The sequence below is a fragment of the Protopterus annectens genome, chromosome 12.part0 (assembly GCF_019279795.1).
Source record: "Protopterus annectens isolate FY-2018-M chromosome 12.part0, PAN1.0, whole genome shotgun sequence".
In the NCBI taxonomy this organism is placed as follows: domain Eukaryota; kingdom Metazoa; phylum Chordata; order Ceratodontiformes; family Protopteridae; genus Protopterus; species Protopterus annectens.
This window is the reverse complement of record NC_056746.1, coordinates 575,383,028-575,399,268: the sequence shown is the minus strand read 5'-3', so window position 1 is coordinate 575,399,268 and position 16,241 is coordinate 575,383,028. Positions and strand designations below refer to the sequence as shown.

General features: G+C 37.1%; 1 protein-coding gene across 1 annotated transcript in view; it reads left to right on the top strand.

Moving 5' to 3' along the window:
• Positions 1–16,241, top strand: part of TECPR1 (tectonin beta-propeller repeat containing 1) — a gene marked incomplete in the record, with an annotated part of 1,181,271 nt that overhangs the window by 130,080 nt on the left and 1,034,950 nt on the right. Inside the window, 1 exon segment of the mRNA XM_044089712.1 lies at positions 13,654–13,776. Within this exon segment, the coding sequence (XP_043945647.1) occupies positions 13,654–13,776 (123 nt within the window).

Sequence of the window (16,241 nt, the reverse complement as noted above, 5' to 3'; positions counted from 1 at the left end):
ACCTTGGGACCCAGGTGGATAGTAATCTGTTCTTTGATAATCACATTGCCACAGTAGTCAGGAAATCCTTCTATATGGCACACCTCATCACAAAAAGGTTCTCATCCAGGAAAAAAGAGGTCATTGTTCTCCTCTAGTCGACACTCTTTAGACCCATTATAGAGATCAACGCCCCTTTTGGAATGTACCTCACAAGACATCTGCAGCAGCTGGAAAGGCCACAGAAGTACCTCACAAAGAGGATTACTGGCCTCAACCAGATGCCCTACACTGACTGTTTCAAAAAAACACCAGCTTTACTCAGAAGCATATCGCCTACTCCGAGCTGATCTCTGCCTAACATATAAAGCTATGTCAAACCCAGAGCTGTTGGACATGCTGCACCTAAAGAAATCCAATTTCCTCTGAGCTACACACTCTAGGGACCTAAACCTTATCACTAAAGTAAACAGGACATGCTGGAGGGATAGATTGTTGTCCCAGAGACTTCCCATACTCGAACAAGCTACCCATGTATGTCAAGCAAAGTTCCTCATTAGCACTCCTAAAGAAAAATCTTGATGAGTGGATGGGAAATAGGAAATACGCCCTGGGGATCACTTCTGTGGCTCTGCTTGACAGGGGCACATTAAAGTAACTTTCTTGGGTGGTGTAAGCCAGGGAACCTTGTTGTCTAGGCTTACTTAGGCCCCTGGGCCGATAGCCTAGTACCTACCTATGAACCTAAAAGTTAATGATTTCTAGAAGCATGCAAGTTGTTTTGAAGTGGGAGGGGAGAATAAAGATAAAAAAGAAGAACAGGCACAAATTAGTGTAAGTAGAAGCATAGGCAATGACATTCATCTTAGCATAGATAACTTCAATTTCAGGTTAAGTAGGACCTGTGTTAGCAGCTGTCTATTTGGCACAAATGTTCCTATTAAGAGGGTTAAACTTCATTATTTGAAGATGTACATAGCTGTGTGTTTAATAAGTTAATAGGTTCTGGGGGTGTTATGCTTGTGTGTGTGTGTGTGTGTGTGTGTGTGTGTGTGTGTGTGTGTGTGTGTGTGTGTAAAATGTGATATAGGTTCCAAGGTTGATGACAAGAAAAAGCTCCATAAAGGATTAACCTATCAAACACTAATGGGTACATGTATTACAAAAGCTGGAAATAAACATTTAAAAAAATCTGCCATGTATAATAGGTGGAAATAATGACTTCTTACTGTAATAACGACACTTTCCATGTTATCTTGGAATGTGAGTGGTTTTATAGGTATAGACATAAAGGAAAGAATACTTAATTATATTAAGATATGTAGAGTGCAAATAGCAATGCTACAGGAGACACATTTGGAAAGAACTGAGCATGTGAGGATTTTAAGATGGATATTCTGCAGGATATCAGGGACAAAGGAAAAGAAGAGTAAATATATTAATTGCTGGAGGAACTCCAGTAGTGATAGAAGAGGAAAAATAGATAATGGCAAATTTCTTGCAGTAAGGGTCTACTGGCAAGGGATACGGAATATGCTGGCATGTAGTTATATTCTACCTCAAACTGCTGTTATAAAGCTTTAAAAAATTTGGTTGAAATAATCAGCTTTCAGCAGAGAATATTACTTACAAGCGAGTACTAGAATTTGGTTTGCAGCAGTGAGGATGTATCGGGGGGGGGGGTGTGGCTAAAATGGAGCATATAGCAAAAGATGGTAGAAGAAGAAATTTTTGAAAATATTTGGAACGAAAGTCATGAATTCAGTAGTAGGGACCTGGAGAGAATTTACATATTATTCTCCAAGGTACAATAACTGGGCTAGAATTGACAAAAAATATATTTCACTGGAACATGTGGATTTAATTGAGAACTTTGATACACATCTAATAACTATTTCAGATTATGTGCTAGTAATTGCTAAGATAAAAATGCAGGGTAATGAAGTAAAGATAAGACATTGCACTTCCCCGCCTACCTGTTAAAAAAAGAGAATAATTTAAGGAATGAGTAATGGAAATTATCCGGGAGTTATTAGGGAAGATAGAAAGTACTCTAGAAGGTATAGCTAGTGAATAGGATAAAATGAAAATAGAGTTTAAAAATGGTGTAGAATTAAAAGCAAAGTAGATCTGATTAAAAGTAATTAGAATTATTTAGAGAGGCTGACAAAGGTTAAAGTATTACAAAACGAGGGGGATCTTATAGAACAAGAAGAGGTGCAGTTGCAGACTGCTAAAGAGAAAATAAGGGAGTACCTGGATAATATGCACAAGTTTACAAAGCTTGTTGTTAAGCAACTGTTTTTGGTAATAACTCCAGAGCACAAAAACTTTTGGCACAGCAACTTAGACAACAGAAAGTAGAAAGCATTGCTACCAAACTTAGGAGCCTGTAACAAAAAAAATGACATAGATCCTGTAGAGGTATTAGAAATATTTTGGAAATGTTATAAAAAATTGTATAAAGCAGAGAAGTGGGGAAATTAAAATAGGAGAAGATAAAAATAGTGATGTATAACCAATCTGCAGGAAAGTCTCCAGGAATAGATGGTATTCCAGTGGAAGTCTGGAAGCTAGGAGGGAAGAAAGTGATAAAGATATGGAAAGTTTTGTTTAACAGTATTTTAAATGGAGGGAAGACACCAACATCCTGGGAAAAAGCTGTGGTGACTGTAATACCCAAATACGGTAAAGACCCATCCATTTAAATTTTAAGCCATTATTATACATTGTTTATGTCTGTAATGGCTAAAAGAGTGGCAAAGGTGATGCCAAAATTGATAGATATAGGCCAATGTAGTTTTGTGGAGGGAAGGCAAACATTGGACAACATAAACAAAACAAAGATGATCCAAAGGAAAGCTGAGTGTAAGAAAATACTGCTGTTACTGGTGGGTCTTGATGCAAAGAAAGTATTTGACAGATTAAGCTGGAATTTTATGAGTAGGGTAATGAAAGCATTTGCATTTCCTTATACGATAAGTTTAATTAGAAGGTTATATTGGGAATCCGAGGCAAAAATCAAAGTGGGAGGGTCCATCTCTGATAAGTTGTATCTAAACAGAGGATCAAGAATGGGATGTCCTCTTTCCATATTGTTATTTCCATTATATTTGGAATCATTGGCAAAGAAAATAAGGGACAAAGTTGGCTTTATTTGCAGATGATGCAGAAAATTATTTGCACTATGAGGAACCAGTGATGCCTTCTTAGAGTTTAAATAACACAATAGTTTTATTAAACCAAACCATTAATGGTAAAAAAAAAAAACAAAAAAAAAACACAGTATTTTCGTCCTACTACAAGGAGTTCATCAGATGCTGACCCAGCACAATTTTCCTACCTTTATAACTAATTAATTAATGACATCAGTTCCTCCAAAGGCAATTCATGAAAAAACTGTCAGTAAGAATAACATTTCCATGAAAATAATACCCCTCTTAAACATGGAATCTTCTCAATAAACTTTCATCATAAAATATTAACCTTGTTCCTAAGTAAAAATGACCTACCTATTTCATAAACAAGGAACAACACACTATTAAAAATGATAATAATTATAATAATCATACTACAAATGTGCATACTGTTAACAGAATAAATTGAAGAGAAAGGACCATTGTAGCCAATATATATATATATATATATATATATATATATATATATATATATATATATATATATATATATATATATAGTATGCACAGTAAAAACTGTCATACTGATAAAATAAATATATACAAAATAGTTGTCTAGATAATAAATAATTTATGACCTAATAAATAACGTAGAGAAAGACACAAGCATGAATGACTAAATATTTAAAACATATACAGTGTTGAAATGTATCCACAAAAATCTCCATCCAAATGTAAGCGGGAACATCAGTACATTTATCATGTTATTTTAACATATTATTTTAGAAGTAGGGAAGTTATAATCTGGCTGCTTTTAATTTTAATATTGGCACCAGAGAAATGTTCTCATTAGGACCCAGAGGTCTATTTGCTTCTAATAGTAATAGCCAGTGAAGTTCCCTATATTCTATTTATTTTCCCAAGGACCCCAATGGGGTCCTGTGGAACCTCCTCTAATACAAAAAACTTAAATGATGCCTGAATACAAGTTAAGGTTTATTTAAATAGAGCGTTTTTATCATCCTTTCTTTTGGTGTCTTAAAGGTGTTTATTTTCTTCTTTTGAGCATATGCTCTGTTTTTCCCACATAGAACGCATAACATGTTGTACATAAACCCAAATATATTAATCCTTTATTATTACAGTTAAAATACTTATCGTAAATATATTTGTCTTTACTGGAAATATGTAGGTGCTCACTATTAACTATGAACAGACACTGAGCACACCTCACACATTTAAAGGCCCCCATTTTCTTTTTATTGGAAAAACTGTTAGCACTTTTTCTACTTTCCAAAATGTCTTTAATGTTAAAACATTTTCTGTATGTGTATCTAATAGGGTTCATAAATAACCCTTCCAAATCTGAAAACCTAGAAAACATATTCCAGTTCCTGTCAGTAGTGTTTTTAATCAGATTAGGTTGCGAATCTTAATTCACTACAAAAGCTTCATTGTAAGGTAGTCCTCTTGCCTCATCCAGTTCATCACAGGTGGTATCCTTTGAAACCTGATTATTTCTAATATTCCAAAGAGGTGTATTAGAGGAGATTCCCCAGGACCCTGGCGGGGGGTGGGGGTGGGGTCTTGGGAAACTGAAATAGAATATAGGGACATTTATTGGCATTAAGTATTAGAAACAAATAGACCTTCAGGTCGTAATGAGAATATTTCTCTGGTGCCAATACTAAAATTAAGAGCAGCCAGATTGTAACTTCCTTGTTTCTAAAATAATATGTTAAAATAACATGATAAATGTACTGATGTTCCCTCTTACATTTGGATGGAGATTTTTGTGGATTTACACATTTCAACACTGTATATGTTTTACATATTCAGTCATTCATGCCTGTGTCTTTCTCTAAGTTATTTATTAGGTCATAAATTATTATCTAGACAACTATTTTTTTATATATTTATTTTATCAGTATGACAGTTTTTACTCTACATACATACATATATATATATATATATATATATATATATATATATATATATAAATGTGTGTGTGTGTATATATATATATATAAATATGTGTATATAGATGTATAAATATATATATATGTATATGTGTTGATGCTGCGGTAGCATTGTCGCCTCACAGTAAGACGTTGTCCCGTTCGATTCTCAGTTAGAGCATCTTCTGTGTGGCGACATGCGTGAATGGGCGTTCCTTCATTGAAGGTTGTGCGTCAGGCCCGGCAAGTCGGCACGTAGAAATCTACTGCCAATCATTAGCGGACTGGTGTTCCGCTGTGGCGACCCCTAACCGGGAAAAGCCGAAAGACTCAACATGTATATGTGTGTATATGTATATATATATATATATATATATATATATATATATATATATGTATACACACATACATACATATTGGCTAGAATGGTCCTTTCCTCTTCAATTTATTCTATTAATAGTATGCACATTTATAGTATGATTATTATTATTATCATTTTTAATAGGGTGTTATCCCTTATTTATGAAATAGGTATGTCATTTTTGCTTAGGAACAAGGTTAAATATTTTATGATGAAAGTTTATTGAGAAGATCCCGATCGCATGTTTAAGAGGGGTATTATTTTCATGGAAATGTTATTCATTCGTACTGGCAGTTTTTTCATTAAATTGCCTTTGGAGGAAATGATGTCATTAATTAATTGGTTATAAAAGTAAGAAACCTGTACTGGGTCAGCATATGATGAAGTCCGTGTAGTAGGACAAAAACGCTGTGTGTTTTTTTAGCTTTAAGGGTTTGGCTTAATAAAATTGATGTGTTATTTAAATTCTAAGAAGGTGTCACTGGCTCCTCATAATGCGAATAATTATCTGGATTGGTGTTTTGTGAGTGTTTTTTTCCATTAGACATCTCCATGTTTGCGTTTGTGTTTTTTTAATTTGCAGATGGTATTTCGTACTTGATGGAACCAGAAAACGACGTCTCAGTGTTGTTAAACATTCTGAGACAGTTCAGTGTTTTTCAGGATATAAAGTTAATAAAGATAAAACAAAGGCTATAGTTATAAACTATGTACCTGCACATGAGTTGGTTCAGCAATATCCATATAATAATAAAATGAGGTATTTAGGAGTATGGATTAAAAAGTTTTCTGTTATGGCAGCTAAGGATGTGTGGAAAGAGATTAAGCAAAAGGTAAAGCAAAAACTGCACAACTGCAAGCTCTTGGCTATGGATATGGATAGCAAGAAACAAGCAGTATAAACCTTTTAGTCCCTTTAGTTTTATACATGTCAGGTATATTTTTTCAACCTGAGGAGAAGTTGCGGATGGCAATTAATAAAGACTTGAAGGATTTTATTTGGGAGGAGAAGAGGGTTAGAGTCAAGTGGGATAAGTTGATCCTCTCAGTAGAACAAGGAGGATTAGGATTACCCAATTTGAAGTGAAAATGTATTTTAGAGCTACATTTAAGGTTGTTATACATAACACAACCAAAAAGCTACAATTCAAAGTGGAAAGGGATGATGGTGGAGGGAGGTTAATTCAAGAAATAAGGAAAGAATGTGATTTTGGATGCAGAACCCTTAGGAGAAAACAATAGTCATACAGAATATTAAATTTATAAAGCAACAGAATGTATAGTAAGAACTAAGCCAACACAGGAAGGGAGAAAGGAAATTCTGCCAATAGGGATGACTGAAATTAGTGTTGCAGAGAACATGCAAGAGGGGGCTGGAAGATTGAATTCAAGACCATGTAATTGACTTTCCAAAAAGTGGAAGTATCTGTATGGAGACTGTGGTACATTACGGATTGGGGTATCTCATAGTTGGTGTATATATGATTTGCATGGGTTTGGGGTGGGTTTGGGGTGGGTGGGTGCATTGGGGTTTACTTAGGTAGGACACTCATCTGTATTGACCAATTTCAAGCTCAGCCGTGGTGAAATACAAAACATTTTACAAACAAAAAATACAGAAATGTTCAGACTCATTACCCAGAAAAAAACTGTATATATATATATATATATATATATATATATATATATATATATATATGTATTCTGTTTAACAAGGACAGTGCAATGTACATTCAAGTAGAGTGCAATGCATTATACATACATTAGTTTCTGAAGTGGGACAGTCTTCAGTAAATCTTGAGAGAGGAGAAGAGGTTTGGAAAGGAGATAGGTTAGGTGATATGTCCTGTGATGAAGCGGGAGTGTTTGGCTTGGATGAAGAGGTGCTTTTTGAGTTGCATTCGGAATTTGGAATAAGTAGTTTATTTCTTTTATGTTAATGAGAATAGCTTGCCAAAGAAGTAGGTACCTTAGAGGAGAAAAAGCATGTGCAGTGCTGTGGATTTTAGTTCTGGGGTAATGAGAGTTGGTGTAGCTTGTGAGTAGTATATCAGGTTGTATGAGGAGTTTTTTCTTAAAGGGGAGTAAATGTGTGGAGATAGAGTGGTTCGTAGAGTTGGAATCCTAAAAGTAGGTTAGATCTTTGTTTTGTGGCTTTTTCTAGGGTGATGTTTACAGAGATATGAGTTTGTAATGAATCAACAGATGCTGTTAGTGACTGTCTTGAGTGTGGAAATGATTTTCTTGGAGGCAGAAGCAAAACTTGGAAGCCCATATTCAAGTTGAGAAAGAAGAACTCCTTTTCCAATGGCTGCTGTAAATGTTGTGATAGAAAATAAATCTTTTTTGGCCCAGCAGTGCAGGGAAGTTTATTTTGGCCCTCACTCAAGCTGTAATCCTAGGTATTTGAAAGTAGAGGTTGTCTCTATGGAATGGTTGTGTAGATCAAAGACAGTTAAAGAACCAGGCGCTTGGTGAATTTTCTGTGGAGTTCCAAAAAGCATAGTTTTAGTCTTGGTGGGTTTGAGAATTAAATACCACGCGAAAAGACCAGAACCAGTATAATCCACAAAACAAGAGTTTATTGAAACACTCTAGCGCCTTGGCAACTAATGCCTTCCAGGAGTACAAAAACAGGTGCAGTTTCTTCTTTCATCAGTGGTGTTGTTTATGGGTGTGAGAATTAGTTTATTTTCTTTTTGAGCCATTGGTGAAGGTCATGCAAGTCTGAATGGAAGTAGCATTAAATGTTTGTGTAAGAGTGACCTGATCAGTAAATGACCATGTGATCAGCATAGAGGATACGTGGGAGATGGGGGGAGGTTGTTAATGAATATGTAAAAGAGGAGGGGCAAGAATGGATCCTTGTGGTACACCTTTGATAATTTGTGCACATTCTAATTGGGAAGATCCTGTTGTAACTCTGAAGGGTCTGCCACTGAGGAAGCTTTTAAACCAGGGAGCAGCATCTAGACTGATATCAATTTCACTTCATTCATTTTAGAGAAGATAGTTGTAAGTCAGGTCAAATGCCTTTGTCGGGTCTAGGAATGCTGTAAGGAGGCCATTATCAGAGTTTTGCAGGATGTCATCAGTTATGCACTAAAGTGCTGTCATAGTACTTTGACCAGACCAGAATCCATGCTGTTTGGAGGAGAGCAGGTGGTACTGCTCAACAGAGAGACAGAGAGTTGTGAGTAGACTTATCTTTTGTAGACGTTTGCCTAAAACTGAGAGGATGGATGTTGGAAGGAAGGTAGTGAAATGTATCTTTTGGGTTGGTTTGCTTTGAATGGGGTTTAATTAGAGCAGTTTTCCAAATATGTAGATTGATGTTTTGTGTGAGACATAGATTATATGTGTGGGTGAAAGGAAGGTATAGATGATCTCTGTAGTGATACATGAATCTCAATTTTATGTTGTTAGATTCGGGGGGGGGGGGGTGTCAGTGGAAATGTTTTCAAGTAGAATAGACTTCTTTGGGACATATGTATCTGATGTGGAAGAAGGGGATGAATGGTGATGGGGTGAGCAATGCATGATCTATGGGAGGTGTTGAGTTATTGATGGGAGATTGTTAAATTCTCTAAGGAAATCTGGAGAAAGTTTTATTGTATCACATTGAATGGTGTTTATAGACAAGATATAATGAGGTTTGCTTTCTGTACGAAGGGTAACCTCTTTCCATAAATGTTGGGGAAATGTAAGAGAGTAATTTATTTGTTTGTTTGGAGATTTGTTTTGGGCCTTCCAATAGATTTGGCTAGATTACGTAAGACTGGGAAGGAGGTGAGGTTTTCAGTTGTGGGGGCTTGTTTTATATTTTTGCCACACTTCATCCCTTACAGTTAAAAGATGTTTGAGTTCAGTGGATAGCCATTTATTTATTTATTTATTTTTTTTGGGGGGGGGGTTATAAAGCCTGTGGATAAGTGGGAAGAATTTGCCTTGCAGCTAGAGTAGAAAGTTAGTTAGCTTACAGCTGCTGTGTTAAGGTCATGTAAGGACAATATATGATTCCATTTGTGAGCTGCAAGAAAATGTCTGATCTTATCAATATTAGTGCTACTTTGGTTTCTGAAGGCTTTTAATATTGGTGGCAGTTTTATAGGATGGTTGATAGTTGTAAAGGTGATTGGGCAGTTGTCTTTTAGTAATGGAGGCAGAATGTTTATGTGCTGGAAATGGAGCTCGGCATGTTTGTTGTAATCAGGTCGTGTATGGAGTGTTTGGAGCTCCTGAGGTTAGTTCTTGTTGGTTCTTTTATGAGATGAAGGAGACCTAAATCTGCTAGGAAAGTACCCATATTGGATGAAAGAGGGAGAAGAGAATTATTATTAAAGTCATCTAGAATGACTTTATTATTTTTGGGACAGCTATTAAAGATGTTAGTGATTTGAATTTATTTAGGGAAGAAAGTGGTGGTAGATACTGTAGCGATTGATTTTGGTTGTTTTCTTGGAGAAAGTTGATCATATGATCTTGATCACAAAGTTCGACTTTCTGAAAAGTCGATCTTATTTAATATAATATGCTGTGATATAATATGTATATATGTGTGTAATATATATACATATATGTGTGTGTGTATATATATATATATATATATATATATATATATATATATATATATATATGGTTTACTATCATTATTGAGAACAGCAAAACATTTGCCATTCGCAGTAATGAAAGTAAACACCGACACCCAACTCTCTACTCCTATACAATGTCGACCCAAAACACATTTGAGTCGACATGATCACTGAAAACATCATATAGGAGCTGATGTAAATCAAACTCCTATATGACAAATCATGTTTTTACAGGGGGGGCTGATCCCCCCACACCCCTGCTACTAATATATTCCAATTCCGAGATCGCACTACAGTGGGGATATGGATGAATTTCCACTCCCCACTGTTCAGCGATCTCTGTACTTACAGTAGAACACACTTATGCGATTGCACTACTGCATTCGCATAAGTGTCTTCGACTATCCTATACACTTTTCATTTTGTGCACGACATTCTGATTTTTGGCAGCAAACATGCCGACAGAATGTCGTTCGCACAAATGATAGTAAACCTATATATCTATCTATATATATATAATCTATCTATATATATATATATATATATATATATATATATATATATATAGTTCCCCTTCACAATCTCGAATTACTGAATACTCGAAATTCAGTAACTCGAGACTGTAAAGTTGAAAACCCATAAGCGTGAATCTGCATAAGCGCAAATTCAGATATCTCGAATTTGCGCTTATGCATGTCAGCTACAGGATGGGAAGTGTGTGAGTCAGGACGTTTTATGGAAGTGAAGGTAAGTGAGTGTATGTGTGTGTTTTGTAAGTTGTTTGTGTGGGTTAGGGTAGGGAGGTGGGAGTATGAGTGTAAGTGTTGGATGTGTCTGTATTTGTGTGTGTGTGCGTGAGGCAGTGTAAAATGTCTGTGTGGTGTTTTTTATTTTGTGTATTAGTGTGATCTCGGAGTTAGAATATATAAGTAGGGGGGTGGGGGGGGCGCAGGGGGGCTTGCCTCCCTGCGTGCATGTAGTGTAGGGCTTGTAGTTTATGTGATGTGGGTTGTATGGTGTGCATGTTGTGTGGTGTATGTGTTCTGTATGTTCGGGGTTTTTGTTTTCGTGCTTGTGGGTTTCGGGATTTTTGTTGGTTCGACTTTACAGTCTCAAGTTACTGAATTTTCGAGTATTCAGTAATTCGAGATTGTGAAGGGGAACCATACATAGATATATATACATATGTGTGTGTGTGTCTATATATATATATATATATATATATATGTGTATAGATATATGTGTGTTACTCAGTTTGTGGGTCATTACTCTTCTTTTGGCTGGAGCTGGATTTGACCAGTTTTTTCTAGATTTGACTCCTTTTTTCAGTTCCTTTTAAACACAAAGGAGGTTTATATTAATTACTTACATTATCATCTAACAATTGACACAGCAGCATTTTTTGCTGATTTTATTGCATATTGCTAATTGGAAACAACTTAGTTTGGCAATGTTTGGGGACATTCTTGGAGCATTGTTAGTGATCATCTTGTGAGAGAAAGTAATTTTCTGCTGTTCAGGGAGTTTGAATTACTGCAGGCCTTAGAACCATAACTTCATCAGGGCAAAGAGGACAATGCCCTGGGTGCAAGCTGTCAGGCAGTGTGATTGGCAAGTGCCAGACGGCTAAACAGTGAAATTCATTACAGCGAAGCACAAAATGTTTCCCATGGTTAAGAAACACGGCAATCACCACAACTTTGCCTTTTTCACCCACCACAGTGTGATCTTGGAGTCCCAAAGCCCCCCACTTGGGTGGGTTTGATTTAGTGTGGTGTGTGTTCTGAAGTGCTAGAAGGTGAGTGGTTTCTAACCCTGGGAAAAATTCCGTGCTTCACTGTAACAAATTTTATTGTTTAGCCATTGACAAATACATATTCGTTGAAGTAATATAGATCCATTAAGTTGGTTGGTACGTATTTCAATGAATTAATATAGACCAGTTAAGTTGACTGCTGTACTCATTTCAGTAAGGAAAGCAAACAGGTTACATGAGTTCAAACTCAGATTTGATGACTTCACTGGAGACAAATAACACGTGTGTTTGGGTCATTTTGGACTAGTGACTTTATGCAGACTTTCTTCTGTCTTTCTCTTTTTCTGTGTGTATGTTTCACTCTTTCTGTTTCTCACTTGCTCACAGTCATCACAGTCTCTCTTTATTTTTTATAATCCACAGCTTTACATTCCTTTACAGCCATACATTGCATGTCTCATTAACTCATAAAAAGTAGAGGGTTCAGTTCACAGTAGCATCATTCATTGCAAATGGTCTTCAGTCTTTTGTCATTATTGCTATTATGCCTGCCATAAAATTGTCATCTTCCTTAAGTTACTGTATAGCTGCTCATCTGTATCTTACCAGTAAGTAGCATGTTTTTTTGCAGTTTTTACTAAACCCACTAGTCTCTTTTTTTGTGTTTTTCAGATGAACATAAATATCACTGGTTGCATAGAGGGCTAAAGCTCTGAATGTGATCTAATTGACCCAGATTTAGTATGTTGCAGCACAGGAAAGGGAGGATGGAAGCACCTATCATGGCGGTATGGTGGGGGTTGGGGATTTGGAGCATGCTTGATAGTAAGATTGCTGTCAGGCTGTTGTGCAAGCCAAGGCTTGAGAGAATAACTGGGCTAGGATGGGTGGAATGTCTGGGAAAGTATAGTCACCCTGGGGCCCAGGACAGTCTTATCCTCAGAGCCATGCCTTATTGCCCATCCAGCCTCATAATGACATCACTATGATGAAGCGGAGTTAGGGTCATGAAAGATCCCTAGCTCTCCAGTTAGCATATATGATGCTGTCACCTAGACTCTACCACCTTTTTCTGTTTCTCTTTCACCAGTGACAGTTCTAGTAGGTGGTAGGGGTATCCCATGCAGAAGCTGCTCTCCTGTACTCATAGTCACTATGTTCCCCCTCTTGCCCATGGCAGCCCCAGTCTGATGAGGTATTAGGAGCAATTGGACATAGTGGCAGTAGATGATGGCTAACCTTAGGAGCACCGAGGGGCAAACAAAAGAACATAAATATGAGATCATGACCTTGCATATAGCAACAAATCCTCCAATGTCAACAAAATTTACCTGTATTTACTCTGCTGACTTGGTTCATAGCTGATCCTTCATCATTTGGTTTATTCATCTTCCATCATCTGTCCCTTCTTCTACTAGCTTTCCATGTCTTGTACTACATGCTGTTAATGAGCAATTTGTGCAGATTACTGTTTAGTGTTACAAGTCTTTGAGCTTACTAGTGGACAGTATTGTAAGGTGTCCTTAACAGTTTGCTTGGGTGTATAGAGATAACCGGTTTTGATTACAGGTTAGTTGCACATTGGTGTAGTCAGTGCAGGGTTCATGAGGCTATGTTACATGTCACACTTTGAGGTACTTTACACAACTTGGGTCACATCCCTTACCCTATCACTGTTCCTTAAATAACCTACAAAGGGTTCTCAGGACATCTCTGGCATTGGTTGTCTGCATGGTCAGACGTATGCCTGTTTCAGAAACGCTGTTGAAATTTGATATTTAGCCCTTATGACTATTTTAGAACCCTTATGTTGTTTATTAATCATCCCAGTTGAATAGTTTTGTTTTAGTAATAATTTTCTCTATTTTAGATATCCTCTTTTGAGGACAAGAAGTATCCAGACCCTATAAATGACATCACAGTTGGTGGATGGGAAATCACAGATGAACCTGTTGGCTATCTGTCAGTCTGGGCAGTAACTTTGCTAGGCAAGGTACTGTGAGTATTTACTTTAAAAAGCATCAAGCAAAATATTTTTTTTCTAAAAGAATTATTGTATATCCTAAAACTAATGTATTAATTTATCATAGTGTGAATGTTTTTGCCTATTTTGTTCATGTTTTCTTTTGTGTAGTATTAGCCTGTATTTCTTATAGCTAATTTCATTTATTTTGCATTTAAAAGCAAATATATAAACACTGTTTTGAAACATACACAAGAACATAACTGAAATATATTTATAGTTAACAGTTGTTTCAGAAACAGCCACAGACATTGCAGAAATACTGTATAATTATATGAAGATAAAACAGTTTATATTTAAATGTTGCTGCAGACCATGACAACATCTCAGCTACTAAGCTGTATTTTTTAGCACTGTTTAGTTAACATACACACAGATGAAACAGAAATTACATATTTCTGATTGTACTTGGCATACATCTTTAAACTGTGTTTTTCCAGTATTAATGGCTGAACATGAGATTATGCTGTTGAAGAACATATAATCTTTTCCTTGCTTATGATTGCAAAAAAATTAGTCTGGTTCAGCTTTCTCCAACCAAGCCACCAGCACTGTCTGTGTTATTGAACTCTAAGCTTTATCATTATAAATTACCCTTGGCCTACAGCGTAGCAGAAAATAAGTGGTGGATGCCCACGGATGAGAAACTGCTGCATACAAAAGCAAATACTTTTAAATGTTTCCTGGTGGCAAAAGGATAGAGTAAGGTAGAAAATGGCAGCAGTCACTTTGTGATATCCATTGGCCTGGTATCGATGGGATCATTGAATGCCAGCATTGGTATGGAGATGGTCTTTGCTGTTTTGCTTGGCGAAGCAGTAGACTGTAAACTATTCAAAGACTACTAGTTCAAAGTCAACATAGAATTCGGATATACATCCTACCAAAAAAAGTCTAAACTCCTATCCTCAGCCTCCTTTAGGACTTTAACCAGTCTCACATATACAGCCTGGCGACCATTTTCTAGACATATTCACTCATTCTAGGAAGGGGTATCTTTCACCCACATTGCAGTAAGCAAGCAATAGTGCCCAATGGGCTGTATTTAATGCCCACCCAGGGATGTTATGAGGCCCGATACCACAGGAGGAGGGTCTCTGCACCACTGGAAGGGCATTAATTACACATTAACACACACCCTGGAGGGCATTATTGCCCTTAGAAAGTAGGCTGTTTGTAAAATTGTATTTTACTTACTTAAATAAGTACAATATTATTTTTTTATATAGTTTTGATGTAAAATAGTTCCTATGCCTAATGTTTCATAGGTTCATAGGTTGGTACTAGGCTATTGGCCCTAGGGCCTATACAAGCCTAGCCATAACAATTCCCTGGCTATTTCTTCCCACACTATTTACTTCTCTGGACCCCTGTCTAGCAGGGCGACTGACATGATCCCCAGGGTGAATTTCCTTTCTCCTATCCAATCATCAACGTTCCTTTTGAAGAGGGCCAAAGAGGCGCTCTGCTTGACATGTATGGGTAGTTTATTCCAGAGTCTGGGGAGTCTCTGGGTTAGGAACCCATCCCTCCAGCATGTTTTGTTTATTGTGATGACAAGATTTAGATCCCTGGAGCGTGTGGCTCTGAGGGATTGGGATTTCTTTAAGTGTAGCATGTCCAACAGCTCTGGGTTTGACATGGCCTTGTATGTTAGGCAGAGATCGCCTTGGAGTAGACGATATGCGACAGAGTATAGCTGGAGTTTTTTACTGCGGTCAGCATAGGGCATCTGCTTTAGGCTTGTGATTCTTTTAGAGAGGCATTTTTATAGCCTTTCCAGTTGTTGCAGATGTCTTGAGAGGTACATACCAAACAGGGCATTGCATTCCGTAATGGGTCTAATGCAGGATGAGTACAGTGGGACAATGACCTCCTTTTTTCTGGAAGAAAAGCCCTTAGTGATGAGGTGTGCCACATAGAAGGATTTCCTAACTGTTGTGGTGATGTGGTTATTGAAAGTGAGACCAATGTCCACCCATGACCCTAAGTCTCTTATCACACTTTCAGTGCTTAGTGTACTGCCACCTATGTGGTAATTCATGGGTACATGTTTTTTCCCAAAGGGGATAACTATACATTTCTTGGCATTGAGCTTGAGCCCATGGCTCTGGCACCAAGCAGCTGTTTCTGTAAGGCCCTTTTGTAAATTATCCACATCGTTTGGGAATTCAGTAATGGCTCCCAGTTTGCAGTCATCTGCAAACTTTGTTAGCCAGAGTCCCTTAGTGTTGGCCTGTACTTCAGAGATGTAGATGCCAAACAAGAGAGGTCCCAGGACTGAACCCTGAGGTACTCCACTTGTCACTTGTCTGGAGCTGGATTTTGAATCAGCTACTTTTACATTTTGGGTTCTGTCAGTAAGCCAGTTGGCAACCCATCGAGTGACGTAGGGATTAATGCCCAGCTTAGTAAGTTTATCTATGATTCCAGAG